This window comes from Phasianus colchicus, chromosome 3 (genome assembly GCF_987193195.1).
Source record: "Phasianus colchicus chromosome 3, bPhaCol1.hap1.1, whole genome shotgun sequence".
Taxonomy (NCBI): domain Eukaryota; kingdom Metazoa; phylum Chordata; class Aves; order Galliformes; family Phasianidae; genus Phasianus; species Phasianus colchicus.
This window is the reverse complement of record NC_143438.1, coordinates 55,532,569-55,548,318: the sequence shown is the minus strand read 5'-3', so window position 1 is coordinate 55,548,318 and position 15,750 is coordinate 55,532,569. Positions and strand designations below refer to the sequence as shown.

Below are 15,750 nucleotides of genomic sequence, written 5' to 3'. Positions count from 1 at the left end.
TCAGAAGTAGGTCAGAATATTTGTAAAAGACAGGTAATTATTTGTAGAATGTTTAAAAGTACTGACTACTTAATGAGCTTTATTTGCAGTTTGGGTCACTGTCAACTTGGTCAAGTTTGAATTCTTAGTTGTTCACATTTTTGTGAACTTGTGTTTTAATTTTGTGATCTTAGCTGTAGAAGCTTGTCAGTATCTTAGGCTATGTGGATTAAAACAGTAGTATAATAGGATTGCAAAACAACAATACAACAAAGAAGTTGTAAAACGATTCCAATTGTCCGCTTCTCCCTTGTCAGTTGCCTTCAAAAGAATGCTCTAAGCCTTGACTGCTGTAAATGAATGTCAACACCATTGTAAAAGCATTTCTGTGCTCTTATAAGGAATTGGTAAGTACAAGAAATACTTGAGTAAGTGAAAAAGAAACAATTTTGTAGCTATCTTAAAAAAAAAAAAAAAAAAAAAAAACAAACACACAAAATCTTAAAATTAACCAAACATGGAATGTAGCTAATTAGGGATTCTTTTTAGGGTGTGATTTAGAAAGCAAACAGAAATCAGTTTCTTCTAAATTTATGCAAGCTTTTAAAATATGTTGGAACTCAGATGAAAAGTGTAGTGTCACCCTATTTCAGAAAGCAGTTGCAGGTTTTTACTGGATGTAGGTACCTGTTATTAAGCTATATTTTCTTCTGAAACAGTTGCCTTAGTCATTGAGAGGTGTTTTTGTTGTGTGTTTTTTTTTTTTTTGCAAGAGAGCTTTAATCCTGATTCAGTTGTTTGTGGCAGTAAGGAAAGAGTATTATCTTCAGATATAAAATATAATTAGGCATTGATCATGTGTGTTTTGCCATGTTCAGTGGCTTTAAGGATTCGGATGTTAAAGAGGGCAAGACATCTGCCATCATCAAAACAGAATAGGATTTGATTTGTCTGCTGGTGATGCCATCTTTTTAAGAAAACTAAAGTGAGTAGACTTGGGCAGATTACATCTGTGAATGTTAGAATAACATTTGAATTGCCACTTTCAGACAAGAAGCCTTCAGACATTATTTGCAATTAAAGTTTCTGAATTCAGTCTAGGTAAGTTAGGGACTGGATATGTCTGTCACTTGAGCCTTAATTTTAGGCACCCATGGCCAGAAGTGAACATGTATTCTCAGACGGCAGCCCTGAGCTCATGCATACATAAATATGTAGTTGCCCATGCATGTTAACGCTGGCAGAAAACATAGCTCTAGTGCAAGTACAGGCAGCACCAGCTGCTTTACCCTGTTGCTGTTTCTGGATGGTTAGGCTGAATGCTAGTGGGAAATGCATGCATGCACTCATACACTGTGGATCGATCAGTTACTGGGGTTAGGCACTTGTTCTGCCTATAATGGGCCATTGGGTCTGCTTATTCTCTGTTGTCTCTTTGTATGCACACACCTATCAGGAGACCTCTACCTGTGATGCCTGAGGTTCTCTAATACTGGGCTCAGACCATTCCCTCCAGCAACTGACTCCTTCAGATACCTTGCTCAGATACTGACCCCTACCCATGGTCCCTAGGTGGCCTCACATGCCTGTGGGCCAGTCCAGTTTGGTGCTGCTTGTGACCTGACCTGCATATGCTCACCCCCTTCTTTGCTGAAACCAGGGATCACACTGTTTCCTATGACCCTTTGCCACATGGGCTCCAATTGCTGCTGTTGAGACTTCGTACGTGCAGAATAGAGCCATATACTCAGAAGGAGTTAGGAAAAAGTGAGAAGAGAGGACAGACAGTGGTGGCTGGGGGGAGTACAGCTAGACACACTGACAGCAACCTGCTCACACGTGACCTGTCCCTTCTATCACTTAGCTCTCTGTATTTCCCATGCTTGTTCCTCCCCAACCCCTTTAAATCCTCCTTGTTCCTTCCCTAAATATTCCACAACAGGTGTGGTACAATCCCCACGTGCTGTTCCCATCTCCCTCAATAAATGTGAGGCCCTGTAAGCAGTATCACCTCTCTATCTTTAAGGTGCCATAGAGATGCCCAGTGATGGATGAGATGGAGCAGTCAGTGGCTCTTGGTGGAGCCCTGGGAGGAACTGCAGCAGGCTGGTTGGGCTCCCCTGCCTGCTGGTGTGCCTGTCCCTTTGTGTAGTAAATATATTTTTATCACATAACCTGACAGGATTAACTTTGATAGGTACTGTCAAATAATTGGTATAATTATTTGCAAGTATAGTTAAAAATATATGATAGAAGTGGCTACTGGGCCATATAGGGGTGAATTAAAGTGATACTGTTACAGAAACCATACTCCATCTCCCAGTGTGCTTTTGTTCTTGTTTGTGGCTTTGTGCTTTAAATGGGAACAGGGAGAATGCTAGAACAATCACATGAAACTTTGTGAAACAGTCTTTTGTAATGGACTTTGATGACAGTACCAGTGCTCTAATTTTAGTTCGTAAAATAAGGAGCTGAATTTTGTTTTGTTTTCCTGGATGGCTCTTGCATTTGCATAGGGACTTTTTTTTTTGGTAGATTTACAATATACATGTAGTTCATACTTTGTAGATCTTGAACGTTGCAGTAAATCAGTGATTTAATAAGAACCACATGGGGTAGTTGATCTCCATATAAAGTAGGCATTAGACATCTTAAAAAAAAACATAGGTTTGTTATGGACAAGGTTGAGCCTTTAAGTAATTGCTATTGACATGTGAATAAGCATGCATATGAACCAGTTGTGTTTCAAAAAGAGTTTGGTGCTTCTGGAAGCTGGTAGTAGTGAAATACTGATGATGAAAGGCAGGATGCAAGAGTAGGCCATGCTCATACATGCCTCCTGAAGATTACAGGCCCAAGTAATAAAGTAGCTGCTTAAAATATGCTGCTGTATTGTACTGCACCATTCTAAGAATCTAATAAACAGGATCAAGACTTGAAATTCTTTATGCAGTGTCTTATGGAGGGGTACATAATAAAACTTGACATTCTTAGGCTGTGGAAGTAAACATTTTGATAGTATAGTACTGAGTTGTTTATGGGGTTGTTATTGCATGCTATTGTGATGCATTCAGAATTATATTTGAAGACCACAAAATACAAATGTTTTGTAGTATGCTTCAAGTTGAATTGCTGATTTTTATGATTATTTTTGAGAGTGCTGTAAATACATAGCTTTGAGATGAGGTTTCAAGTGTCAGGAATGTAACCATCTTCTATTTTTACTCTTGACCTCATTTCTATTTTCTTTTGCTAAAGGCAACAGGCCTATGTTGTTCTGTTGCTGCTGGAAGTGAGTTATTTAAATAACTTGAAATGTTTATGCACAATAGCTTTTGAACTTTAGCACTAGCTGAAATAGTGAATTTTCAGTCATAAGCCACATTTGTCCTAGTGAAAATTATATGAACTGTGACTTGATCCACTTAAGACTGTAGATGCAGCAACTGCATCTGTGTTAAAAGTTCAGGAGATTGTTTCCGTTTGTGTACTAAACCTGCTTTGTATTTTAAAATATGTACACCCCTCTCCTTCTGCATTCGACTGCTTTAAAGAGATAAAGGAGTATCACTTTACTTTATGGTGTCTGGTTTGCTACCTTCTGGTCATCACCACAAACTAAATTTAAACCATTTTCTTTCATGAAGAGAAATGCTTGTTTTTAAAACACTTAATGTTTGACTGTTTCAGCTTCTGTAAGCCTGTTTACAAGGAGTATTCTCTGTTAAATTTTGTTGAGCAGAGCTGTTTATTGTGCTGATGAGTTTTGCAGCCTGGCCTTTCTGTAACTTGCTAATTTCTGTAATGGCAGTTTCTCTTTTGGGAAAAAAAAAAAACAAACAGGTGCAAATACAAACTCAAGGACTGTCAGACACCTGTATACATTGAGAATGCATGTCCATCTTCTGATGTCCCCTGATGATTTAGTCTTGCTGGTGAAGAAGCCAACATTATCTGATACCTGCTGTTTCTGTGGGTCTGTTTGATTCTCCGGAGTGTCTGTATGATACAAAGCAATAGTCTTTCAGTTTTTACTTGATCGACTTTAAAATAGTTGTAACCTGGGAGCTGTAGGCACACTTCCCAGGAGCTGAGCCCTTCAGAGAGGTTGCACTAGAAGAGAATTGTTGCTGGGTTGTTTCAAGGACTCTGCTGGATGGAAGGATCAGGGCTTTTCTCTATCACACTGGGGCACTGAGTTAAGCTGACATCTCCTTGTTTGAGATACTTCTCTGGGACTTCGACTGGTCACTGGGGGATCTTAAGCTCCACAGAGATGAGATCACTTTATGCAACATCATGCAAACAGCAGGATCAAGCCATAGCTAACATTCCCTCATTATGCATGTAACTAATCTGTATTTTGTTAGATGTTATATGACTGTAACAACTGATGTATAGCTGACTGCTAATGATAAGTGTCAGAGTAGCAAATTTGTTTTGATGACATGCTACTTATCCATATATTGTGAAAAAGTGTGTCATGCTGTTCTAGTCCATTACTAGGCAAGTGAGACAGCTTTCTTGTCTTTCTGCAGGATATAATTAAGAAAGGTCATCCAGGGGCCTGGAGGATATTCTAGGATGTGAAAACAGGAGCCAGGTCTCTAACCATAGTGACAACTCATAAACAGCCTGAAATAGAGAGCACAGTTGAGGGCTACCTCTCTGAGGATATAGAGCTACTTTAGTACTCTTCTGGTACAGGTCTACACCTTCAGATTTCAGGAATTAGCCTGCACTTGGGAATTCACCCCAGGACTACAGTCTACATTGTTGAATTTCTCAGGTGGAAACACTGAATTCATTTCTTTCAAAGTAGGCATTCAGAAGAAGTTTGTGGTGTCACAGCTGGGAAACTGATTTAAGAAGAAACTTCTGAAGCCTGAGGTGGGTTCTTTTTTGTCATCTAGTTTTTAAGCAGTAAAGAGAACTGAGTTGGGTTATGGTGGTAAACTGCAAATTCAAAGTTACACTCAGGAAGTATTTGGATTTTTCTTTATTTTTCTGAATTTTCAAGTCTTAATCAGCAAATTTGAATACAGGCCCGGCATATAGAACTTGTGTGTAGAAAATGCTTATTTTCACATTCAGTCTTGTAATTGTTCGAAGAAGGTAGATCAAATTTCAGGTGAGGAACTAAGCCAGTTTAGAAGAAAACAGTGAAAAAAGAAGTGTCCCAGCTTAGAGAAGGGAGAGAAATTTTGAGGTGGAAAATCACCAAATTCAATTTTTTTAAAATTTTAATTAAAAAGAAGTTTGCAGGAGCTGAAAACAAATTATGAAAGTTAAGAGGGGGGAAAAAAAGGGAAAGAAATCCACTGAATGTATAGGAGAGATGATCCAAAAATTATACCATCTTGTGTAACTCTGAAGATGGAAGCAACTTTACCATGAAATCCACACTGATGTCTTTATCACTGCTCATACATCCGTGGAGCCATGAGCCTCAGTGGATCTTCTGAACACACCAGATATCGTATACAGTACTGCACATTTTTTTCAGGTGACTGGAGAAGAAGGAAGAAAGTGAAAGTAAGGGCACACCTGGAAACTTGCATAAACATCAGTTGAAGGCCTGATCAGGAGGATCAGGGTTTAAGCTTACATCGGAGTTGACAAACGTTGTCTGCTCAAGTAGGTCAATGCAATTCAGGATAAGTCAGTAGTCATAGTTGTTTACATTCATTTGGCTTAGCTTTAATCCTGTGGCCTGTTCCTTTTTCCATTGCTATATTGCAAAGAACCTTGAAGTATGCTGTGAATGGTGTATTAAATTGGAGGACTAAACATACTTGTTTTTATATTTGTTGAACTTGAAAAGCTTCTTGAAATGATCTACATGGACAGCAGGTTAGGAGGGAATACTCTTGAGAGAGATCAGTCTACCAGATTAAAAAAAAATTAGTGGTGTTTCTAATAGTTTCCCTTAAGTCACCAACAGTACCCTAAAAACAGTAATTTTCTTCCTTTCTAACCTATTTAAAATGAGAAAACAATAGCTGTGGAAGAGGGCAGTTCAATTAGCAGTTATTCTTCCCAGAACATCTAGACTTTGTTGCTTCTAGTTGTGCTTCAACAAGAAGACATGAGTACAGAAGTTCCAAAACATGTATGAAGACTTCAGTCTTTGTATCCAGCTGTCTATTCTGGCTTTTTTTTTGAGTCATTTATTACAGTTGCTTCCAGCACACAGTTCATATTTTGGTTTTCACCAGTCTTTGCATGATGAAGGAAGCAGTGTTGTAATTTCTCTGTGGTTTGGAGTTGAATTGCCCCTTCTTATGGTACTTCTACAATACTTGATAGAACAGAGGAAGATAAATGGAAAATGGAATCCTTTGCTCGTAGAGAGTCATTGGAGAGGACAAGAACAGGCAAAATATGATCACATTCACTATCAGTTTTCTCACTACTTTAACTGACGCTAGTAGAAGCAGATTTAATACTTGGTTGGTTGCCCAGCAATTTTTAAGCATCTGCTGATGAGATTAAAGTTGCTAACTTCTGCCATGAGGAAACAAACTGTAAAATGGACTACATTTTTTTTTTTCAGTCCCTTGTGTCATGTCTGGTTAGTTTTCTCCTCTTGCAGGGGAAACACTTTTCAGGAAACTTAACAGCTGGTTCCTGCATCTAATTTTACTAATAGTTTGTGGTTTCATGGAATCATAGAATCTCTAAGGTTGGAAAAGACCCACAGGATCATCCAGTCCAACCGTTCACCCATCACCAATGGTTCTCGCTAAACCATGTCCCTCAACACAACATCCAAACGTTCCTTGAACACCTCCAGGGTCGGTGACTCCACTACCTTTCTGGGCAGCCCATTCCAGCGCCCGACCACCCTTTCAGAGAAGTAGTATTTCCTAACATCCTGAACCTTCCCTGGCACAGCTTGAAGCCATTCCCTCTAGTCCTATCGCTAGTCACATGAGAGAAGAGGCTGACCCCCAGCTCACTACAACCTCCCTTCAGGTAGTTATAGAGAGCAATAAGGTCTCCCCTGAGCCTTCTCTTCTCCAGACTGAACAATCCCAGCTCCCTCAGCCGCTCCTCGTAAGACCTGTGCTCCAGACCCCTCACCAGCTTTGTTGCCCTTCTCTGAACACGCTCCAGGGCCTCAATATCTTTCTTACAGCGAGCGGCCCAGAACTGGACACAGTACTCAAGGTGCGGCCTCACCAGTGCTGAGTGCAGAGGGACAATTACTTCCCTGTTCCTGCTGGTCACACTACTTCTGATACAAGCCAGGATGCTATTGGCCTTCTTGGCCACCTGGGCACACTGACTCATGCTCAGTCTAGCATCAATCAACACCCCCAGGTTCATTTCCTCTACGCAGTCTTCCAGCCACTCTGCCCCAAGCCTGTAGCGTTGCCTGGGGTTATTGTGGCCAAAGTGCAGGACCCAGCATTTGGTCTTGTTGGATCTCATTCCATTAGCTTCAGCCCAGCTTTCCAGTCTATCCAGATCCCTCTGTAGGGCCTTACTACCCTCAGGCAGATTGACACTTCCAGCCACTTGGTGTCATTTGTTTTTATGTCTTCTGTGTGCTGTTCCCCAGAGAAGAGGGAAGGCTCATCAGGAAACTTTGCATGTCCCCTTTGAACTGTAAGGGATGCAGTCCAAATTCAGTGTGATGAGGGAATTTCAGAGTCGATGTGTTAATGACAGTAGGATTTTCTCAGAATGCTTTAGTTCTGAGGAGCAGACTTAAACTATGGATAACAACCTCTATAATACTTTGTTTTGGTTTTCATCCTTTGGGACTGGGTAACAGTCAAGGTGGACTAAAGGACGTGTGGCTATTACAAAATGCTATAGATTTGATATTGTATGGATCTGAAAAAGGCAAGATTTTGTCTATCAAATTTACTGAATAACTTTGCTATGTGGTATTCAGTCTAAGACCAGTGTGTGGGCTTTACTGACCTGAGGAATTAACTTAAAATATAAATTCACTTATAAAGCTTCTGAAACGTGCAGAATTTGATTAAGAGCTGGCAAATAAAACTTGACAAAGCTTGTACCAGTTACTGACTTCTCAGATAGGAGTGTATGGCATGTAAAATAATTAAAATATGCTCAAGTTATGGTTAAAATAAACTTGCCAATGTTTCTTAGATTCACATAGCCCAAGAACAGGTGTTCAATTAATGTGACAGTATTTGTTTTGTGTTTTTTAATAAAAAACATGACCCTTGCCCCCAGAAAACAACAACAACAAAAAACCCAAACAATTAACCAAACTAGAAAATACTTAAGATAAGGAATTCCAGTAAAATTGATTACAGGCAAGTTAGATGCATGTCGGAGGTATTGCTCAGCAGTTATGTGATCTTTTGCAGAAACTGAAAACTGTTGACCTTTCATTTTTATTGCAGGTATGAGAATTGTTAAGGTAAACTTGTAGAAATTTTTAAATAATGTGGAATAAGAAATAGATTTTTAATTAGTTTTAATCAGTGAATGAACTTAAAACTTCACTGTCATTCTGATTGTTTAACTTCTTTTGGATACTGTATTTCAGGGATTTCTAAGGCTAAAGTTAATGACTGCATTTCATTAATTTTAGGCAGCTTTCTCTTCTATGATTTGTATATCTCTGTGTAAAATAGTAATTCGAATGTTAGTTATGCTCTGCATCTGCAGATGTTGCAATTTAGGTATCTGTAAGCTCCACAGATTGCTTTCTATAAGCTTTGCAGAGTACAGCTACATAGACTGCTTTTACCAGGTCATGTTCTACTGTGCTTATTTTGATCCTCGATCAGCTGACAAAAGCACAGCACTTGAACTTTTTTTTTCCTCCTAGTGTCTACCAAAGTAACTTGTGGGATGGTTTCTTTTCCGTATTTAAAAAATAGAAAACGTGACTGCGTGTGTCTCTTGCTTCTGTTGGAAGCAAGTAATTTGACTTTCATAAGGAAAAAAGCTTATAAACAAGCATTGAAAGGAAGTATTTATGCCTTAACAGGGTATTTCTGTACAGCACAATAATTCATTTTTCATGAAAAGATCATGATTTGGTGTGTTTTCAATGCATGTCATCACTTGAAAGAGTGGTGCCACTGTAGTAACTAACTTTCATTGTTGGGTAATCCCAAGAACATAAATAGACAATTCCTAAATAAATTAAATGTATTACTATAGTGACTATCTTGACATTAGCGAATGTTTTTGGTGGCTAAGTAATTTCATGTGAAACAGGAGATATCATCTCATAGAAGCTATAAGGCTTTATTTTAAGTTGAGAAAAAGGGCTTTTTTTCTTCAGAGCGGTTTTGTTTTGCTTGGTCACCAGTGGAATATAGAGTTGGTGAAGTTCTCCATCTGCTGGCATGAGGCAGTGAATGCATTCTGCAGGTTACCTGAAAGTGATGTTTCTTAACTTTAGCAGCTGCATTAATCTTTAAATATAACAATCAAATTTTTGCCTTTAGTTAAAAATCTTCTGAACTGCATCTCTCAGGGCAATCAAGAATCTCTTAGAGTGAAGGGATGGCAAGAGCTGTTGTTTTAGTAGCTATTAATTTTAACTAGTTACACTGATTTTTGGATGGAATAAAGTTGATTTTCCTCATGGTAGCTCATTTGCTGCTGCTTTGTGGGTTGATGATACTGTTGATGACACTGTCTTAGCTGTTGCTGAGCAGTGCTTATAGAGAGACAAGATCTTCCCTGTTGCTCACACTGCCCTGCTAGTGAGAAGCTGGGAGAAGACTCAGCTAGGACAGCCTACCCAGACTTGTCAAACAAGTATATATCTAATACCATATGGTGTCATGCTCAGTACAGATGGCTTTTACAAAACAGGAATTTGCTGGATTGTGTTGGAGTAATTTCTGATAAAAGGTTACATTTGCTTCAAAAATCCTGGAAGGGAACTGCTAGGTCATGGCCTGAACCAGTGAATGAGCACCTGGTGAAGGGGTGTGGCCACCTCAGTGCACAGGTGCAAGCAATTCATCTGTGTACTGGAAGGGGTGGAACTGGGGTCCACCCCTCCCTGACCTAATTTAAGGGTTGGTAGGTGAGGGAAATGCCTCTGGAGATTGCTTCCCTCTGGCAGTTTTCAGCAAGCCCTTGCCTTTGGAACTGAGTAGGCTGTTTTTTTTTAGACAAGGTTTATTATCAATACCTTTCACGAATCCTTCTGTAACTGGTTGGAGACAATTTAATTCCTCTACTTGCCTGATACACTTATGTTCTTCTTTATGTGTTTTGATGTACTACTTGTCATTATACCTTTGGAATGATACTTTTGGAGATAGGCAAGTCTACCTTTTATATTGAAATACAGTATTTTTCTTCTTCTTGAGAAAAGTCTCCCAAATATTGGGAGAAACAACTCGTGTTCAGACTTAAGTTGTATATTTTATTTGATGTATTGTTCAACAAATAAAACTAGGTAAAGGAAAGGAGGGAAGTAAACTGGCAGAAGGACTAAGGTTCTTTTTTTTGTTATTTTGGTTAAGATGGCATTGTAAGTAATATTAGTAACTAGCTCTCTTTGGGTAAGCTATTCATCCAGAACTGGTAGATAAAAGTCATGTTTTTCTTTCCAGTATCCAGTTCCTATTTTGCTGATAATTTACGTGACAAATCCGGATTTGTTAACATTTTGAATTTGAGAATTCAATGGTTAATGTCATAACTGTGGATAAAATACCATTCTGAAAGAGTTACTTTGAAGTGAGTGTTCTACGCTCACTTCAGTTCATAAAACTTTCTGGTCACTTAAAATCTGGCAAGCTAATAAAGCGTTTTAGGTACTGAAATAGATAAAGAAATGGTACTGGTTTAGTTCCTTTAGATTCATTTGGAGGATTTCGGTGTGGTTCCCAGTTGCTGAATCCAGAACAGTGCAGTTTTCTACACTTGCATTCTGGTTCAGCACACAAGTGAATATCTGAAATGCATCTCACGGTTATTACCAACTGCCTGGCTTTGTCTTCCACTACACGTTTGGTTTTTGAGCATGTTAGCTCGGTTTCTTTAAAATTCAACTAAGTTTGTGTATGCTTCATCTGCTGTTTGGTATTTAGTTCTCCAAACTTTTCCAGAGCTAGTCCAAAGCTGGTTGGCCCCACAAATGCAATAATGGGTGAGAGTCTCTTAGTGCTTTGTTTTTGTAGTCTGTATAAACTCTTGTGCTGTAGTGCTTGCTATTGTAGAGGGACAGTGAAATATTAAAGTTAAGCTGAAAAACATTGGATTGTGTTGACACGAATCTGAAGGGCAGATGTTTTTTGACCAAGTATGATGTCCAGACTGTAATAGTTTTTGAAGTGATCCAGTGCAAACAGTGTTTCATCACCCTCTAATAACTGTTGATTTATTTCTCTAAAAACTCAAGTTACATAAATTTATCTTTTTTTTTTTTCCCTTAGGATTCATTTGTGATGTACTTTTGAAAGAACAACGAAGGATCTATTACATACTAAATGCTTTTGGGAAAACTCTCCTCCTGATGTATTTTGCAAACTAATTGAATCACCATAGAAATTCAGCATGGGAGGAGCTGTGAGTGCTGGAGAAGACAATGATGACTTAATTGATAACTTGAAAGAAGCTCAGTATATCCGCACTGAGAGTGTGGAGCAAGCCTTCAGAGCAATTGATCGTGGTGATTATTATCTGGAAGGATACAGGGACAATGCTTACAAAGACTTGGCCTGGAAGCATGGAAATATACACTTATCAGCACCTTGCATTTATTCTGAAGTCATGGAAGCTCTGAAGCTTCAGCCTGGATTATCTTTTCTAAATCTGGGTAGCGGAACCGGGTATTTGAGTACAATGGTGGGATTAATATTAGGTAACTTTGAAAATATTTATTTCAATACATTGCCACTGCATATTATTAGAAGATTATACAAGTCTTGTAGAACTTCACTTATTTAAAAGTAATAATAATGATACACATAAAACTGGATTTTTGTTGTATGTTTTTTACAATATTGTATGTTATCTACAAGCTGTAGATAAACTGATATCTATAGATGCTTCTGTCCACTGGTATTTCACAGAGTGTTTTGGAGGAAGTTCATGCTTGTCTTTCTGTAGCATAGAATTTTAATATGAGAGGAAACAGCTTTTCATTGCTCAGAAGGGAAAAGTGTAGAGGAATCTGAGGGCTAAAGTTCTAGTTTGCATGTGTACCATATTTATGCCATTTATGGAAGAAATATAAATTATGTTGGCTCATGACTCGTGAAGAAACTTAAATGAAAACTTAAGTCTCCATCAGTGTGCAAGCCACCTATCTTTAGAAGAAAAAAGGCTTTAATTTTCTAACCTCAATATGATACTTAGAATAGAAAGCATTTATGCTAGAAAGTATGTTTTTATTTCACATATGAATTTCATTATATAACTACTTATTTTAGTACATAGTTCTTTTAGGTGAATTTTTAGTGACTATTAAACAAATGTTATTTGTTGAAGAAAGCCTTCTAGTAGGTCGGGCATTTTGCTGCGTGTGTTGATAGACACACAAATCTGAAATGTGAGGAGCTGGTTTGATTTCAGTTTTCATCATTCATTCTCACTTAAAAAAGAAATTGTCCCTAATACATACGTAACAAACTTCATTTGTTGGCATCTCTGGCAGTGTATTTTGTACCTGTTAATAAATTCAGTGGCAAAGGTACTGTTCTCTTGTAGAAATAGAAATTATGTTCATTCACATGTAAAAATCTAAACTGAAGATATCTGCTTTGGAAGGTGTTTCTGTTTAATATAAGTTGTTGTTATGAGTGAAGTTTCTGTGCTAAGAGTAACTGTGTAATAGTATTCATTTCCCTGCTCTGTGTAAAGCTGTGTTCTTTCAATATTCTTTCTGAACTGTGATGTTCAAGAAATTGAATTATGTATATTGCACTTGTATTCATGTTCTTGACCTATTTTGAATGGCTTTTGGTTACCTGGTGAGTGTTCCTTTACTAGACCCTATCAAGCAAAGTTCTTGTCTTTCAGAATATTATATGTGGAATTTAAAAAAAAAATAATCAAAAAGAGAAAAGACTTGTCTTTGAGTATTGGATGGGCTGACAGCCCCCTAAGGAACGCAGTTAAGCTACAGCTGTTCCTCATTTCCAACTCAAGTACTGATATATCCTTAGTAGTGCTGAGGAGCGTGGAGCACAGTAGCTGTTCAGCTACATTCAGAAGCAAGGCTTCCCGTGTTTCCATAGTACTTCATTTTCTTATTTTCTGCTTCCATTGATAAGATCACTAATTATGTATAGTAATTCTTCCTTGTTTTAGTGTTTGTTTTAAACCATGGAGTAAAGGAGTAGAAACAGAAATATGCTTCTGATAAATACATATGTTGCTCCAAAAGTAATACATCCTACTTATTTCCATGGAAACTACAACAGATACAAAGAGCACAATCAAGCTATTTGATAGAGCAGATACTCAGCTGCAAAACACTGTTTTTCAGTATGGTCACCACCATTAGCTATACATTTTTGCCAGTGATGAGCAAGGGTTTGCATGCAGTGCTCTCAAAATCTGCACCAACAGCGATGACCTGTGACACTGCTGAAATGCACCACATGCTACCTCACTGTGCTCGCATCTGCTGTTTGGTCTCCATAAACATTCAGCAAGTATCAGTGAATGTCAGTGGGAGCCATTTTTCCCACATGATGGAATTCAGTGATGCACCTTTGCTTCATATGCACTTCCATGTCAGACTGTCCGTCTGCTGCCATCCATCTCACAGCAACAAGGTAGAGCATTGGTGGGAAGGTTCAGTCTCTGACATACCACTAATATCTGCCTCTGTCATTGTGGGCCAACATAATAAAATGGGAGGTGTTACTTTTGGAGCTGACCTCATGTATGTATATTTAAAAGCCCACCTGTTTTTAAATAAGTTTCAGTATGCAGTGTGAATAGTAACAGGGAACCATGTGTTCTTTGACAGTAGGTGGGCATCTTCCAATTTGACAATGTAGTGGGTATGTTTTTGCCATGCTGTCAGCATCAAAATGAGATTAAATTAGCAAGTGATCTGAAAGTGGTATACACTATACTGCTAAGTATAGTGATGTGTGGAAAAGAAAAATTCTTAATAGCATTGACAGTTAATCTAATCTATTCAAATACATAGTTCAAACTAGATGGTGGAATTAAGTTGAATTCCACTGGAAAAGATCAGTCTGGAGAGTAACAGAAAAGTTGATTTCTAGTTTTTAAAATGAGTGACTTCTTGGCGTCTGCAAATTTATTAATGAAAGAATAGATCTTATATTTCTGTTCAAATTATGGTAATATGGTATATTGCAACATGACAGTATGTTGCATTCGCAGATTTGAGACTGTCGGGGCATTTACAGTTCCTTAGTTCTTTTTTTTCTTTAAAATTGAGTATTGTAAGAACTGAATTGGGACAGGAGACATCAATGCGTTTTTTACTTTATGAGACTAAAGGAATGGCAGTTTTAATAGAAGAAAGCATGTGTTGGATGCTGCTGTGTTATTACAGAACTGCACCTATGCTGGTTAGGAATGTGGTAGGTCATTATTGTGCAAGGGACCATTAAATGGTCTGCGCCTGTGCTGATTAGTAATGTGGTAGGTTATTATTGTGCAAAGGAGCATTAAGTAAACACCACAAAAGATACCATAAGAGGAATGCTTCTCTTAACATGATCGGTGATAAATTTAAATACGTGACTGTCAACAGGAGGTACATGCTTTCACAAGTTGAAAGATCTTTCTACATCTTGGCTGGCATTTGAGAGGTCTCACGAGCAGAGCATATAGCTTGGTTTTATTTTATCTGATATGTTGTGTTATGTTGAGAACTGTCATTAATAATCACTTTTCTTAAGAAAACTATTTCTTTGGAATAACAACTTTGAGCTAAATACTTAAGCAAGGTTTAGAATTATAGATTATATAAATCTTTTTTTTCTAATAATATTGATAATTGCCTTCTTTTCTTTCTCTTCTCTCTCCTTTTTTCCAGTTGTGTTCCAGTGACTAAAATGTCTGGGTTATTGACTATATATTAAACGTAGAAACATAACAGTGAATGTGACTGATTCAGATACTTTCCTGATGTAGAAAATAGTCATAATACTGTCTCGTGATTTCTTCTTGTTCCTGAAAAATAGCTTTAACTTCTAGCACACAAATTAACTTGGAAATGCACTCGGGTTTGATTGCAGGATCAATCAGTGTTGCAGCTGTAGTGGTATTGTGATGAACAAACATAATGTGGCCAATTGCCATGTTCTAGGTGGAAGTTAAATGCTATCTGAGTAAAACAGGAGCAGACTTCTGCAAAATAGAAGAACAGATGTAATTGTGGGAATATAATACAAAATCTCTGAATTGTCAGAAACTGAGAAAACATTTCAAAATTTAAAGAACACAAAACAAACTAAATCATAATGTGAGATTGTTGTCTTCCAATTAATGATTTAATAATAAAATTGAATTTTATATATAAAAATAAATATATAAATATATTAAATATATAAATAAAATAATAATAATAAAAAATGATTTGTTGAAAAGGAAGTTGTTCAGACTGTAGTAAGTCAAGATTTTCTGCATCCTTGTGATGAAAAATTAGTTACACATAACTGTTTTGCTGCAATTCTATTGCTGTTCTTTGTATTTTTTTTTCCATCCTTTGACCTTTTACCTTGTTTTGTTTCTTTTTAACCATCCATAATGCAGATACAAAAATATCTTTGCCTAGTGTATTTGAAGACTTCAGTGTTTATGTGATGTTAGTACTTT

General features: G+C 37.6%; 1 protein-coding gene across 7 annotated transcripts in view; it reads left to right on the top strand.

The window, feature by feature from the left end:
* The window catches only part of PCMTD1 (protein-L-isoaspartate (D-aspartate) O-methyltransferase domain containing 1), a 44,122-nt gene that overhangs the window by 7,319 nt on the left and 21,053 nt on the right, over positions 1-15,750 (top strand). For 3 of the 7 annotated variants that reach the window (XM_031612933.2, XM_090137580.1, XM_031612930.2), the window contains exon 2: positions 11,376-11,803. The exons of 1 other annotated variant lie outside the window; for it this stretch is intronic. In XM_031612933.2, the coding sequence (XP_031468793.1) occupies positions 11,497-11,803 (307 nt within the window). In that variant the 5' untranslated portion in view covers positions 11,376-11,496. Of the gene's footprint in view, positions 1-4,801; positions 4,870-5,485; positions 5,617-11,375; positions 11,804-15,750 lie in introns of all 7 variants that reach the window. 3 more of the 7 variants (XM_031612931.2, XM_090137579.1, XM_031612932.2) reach the window with 2 other exon arrangements.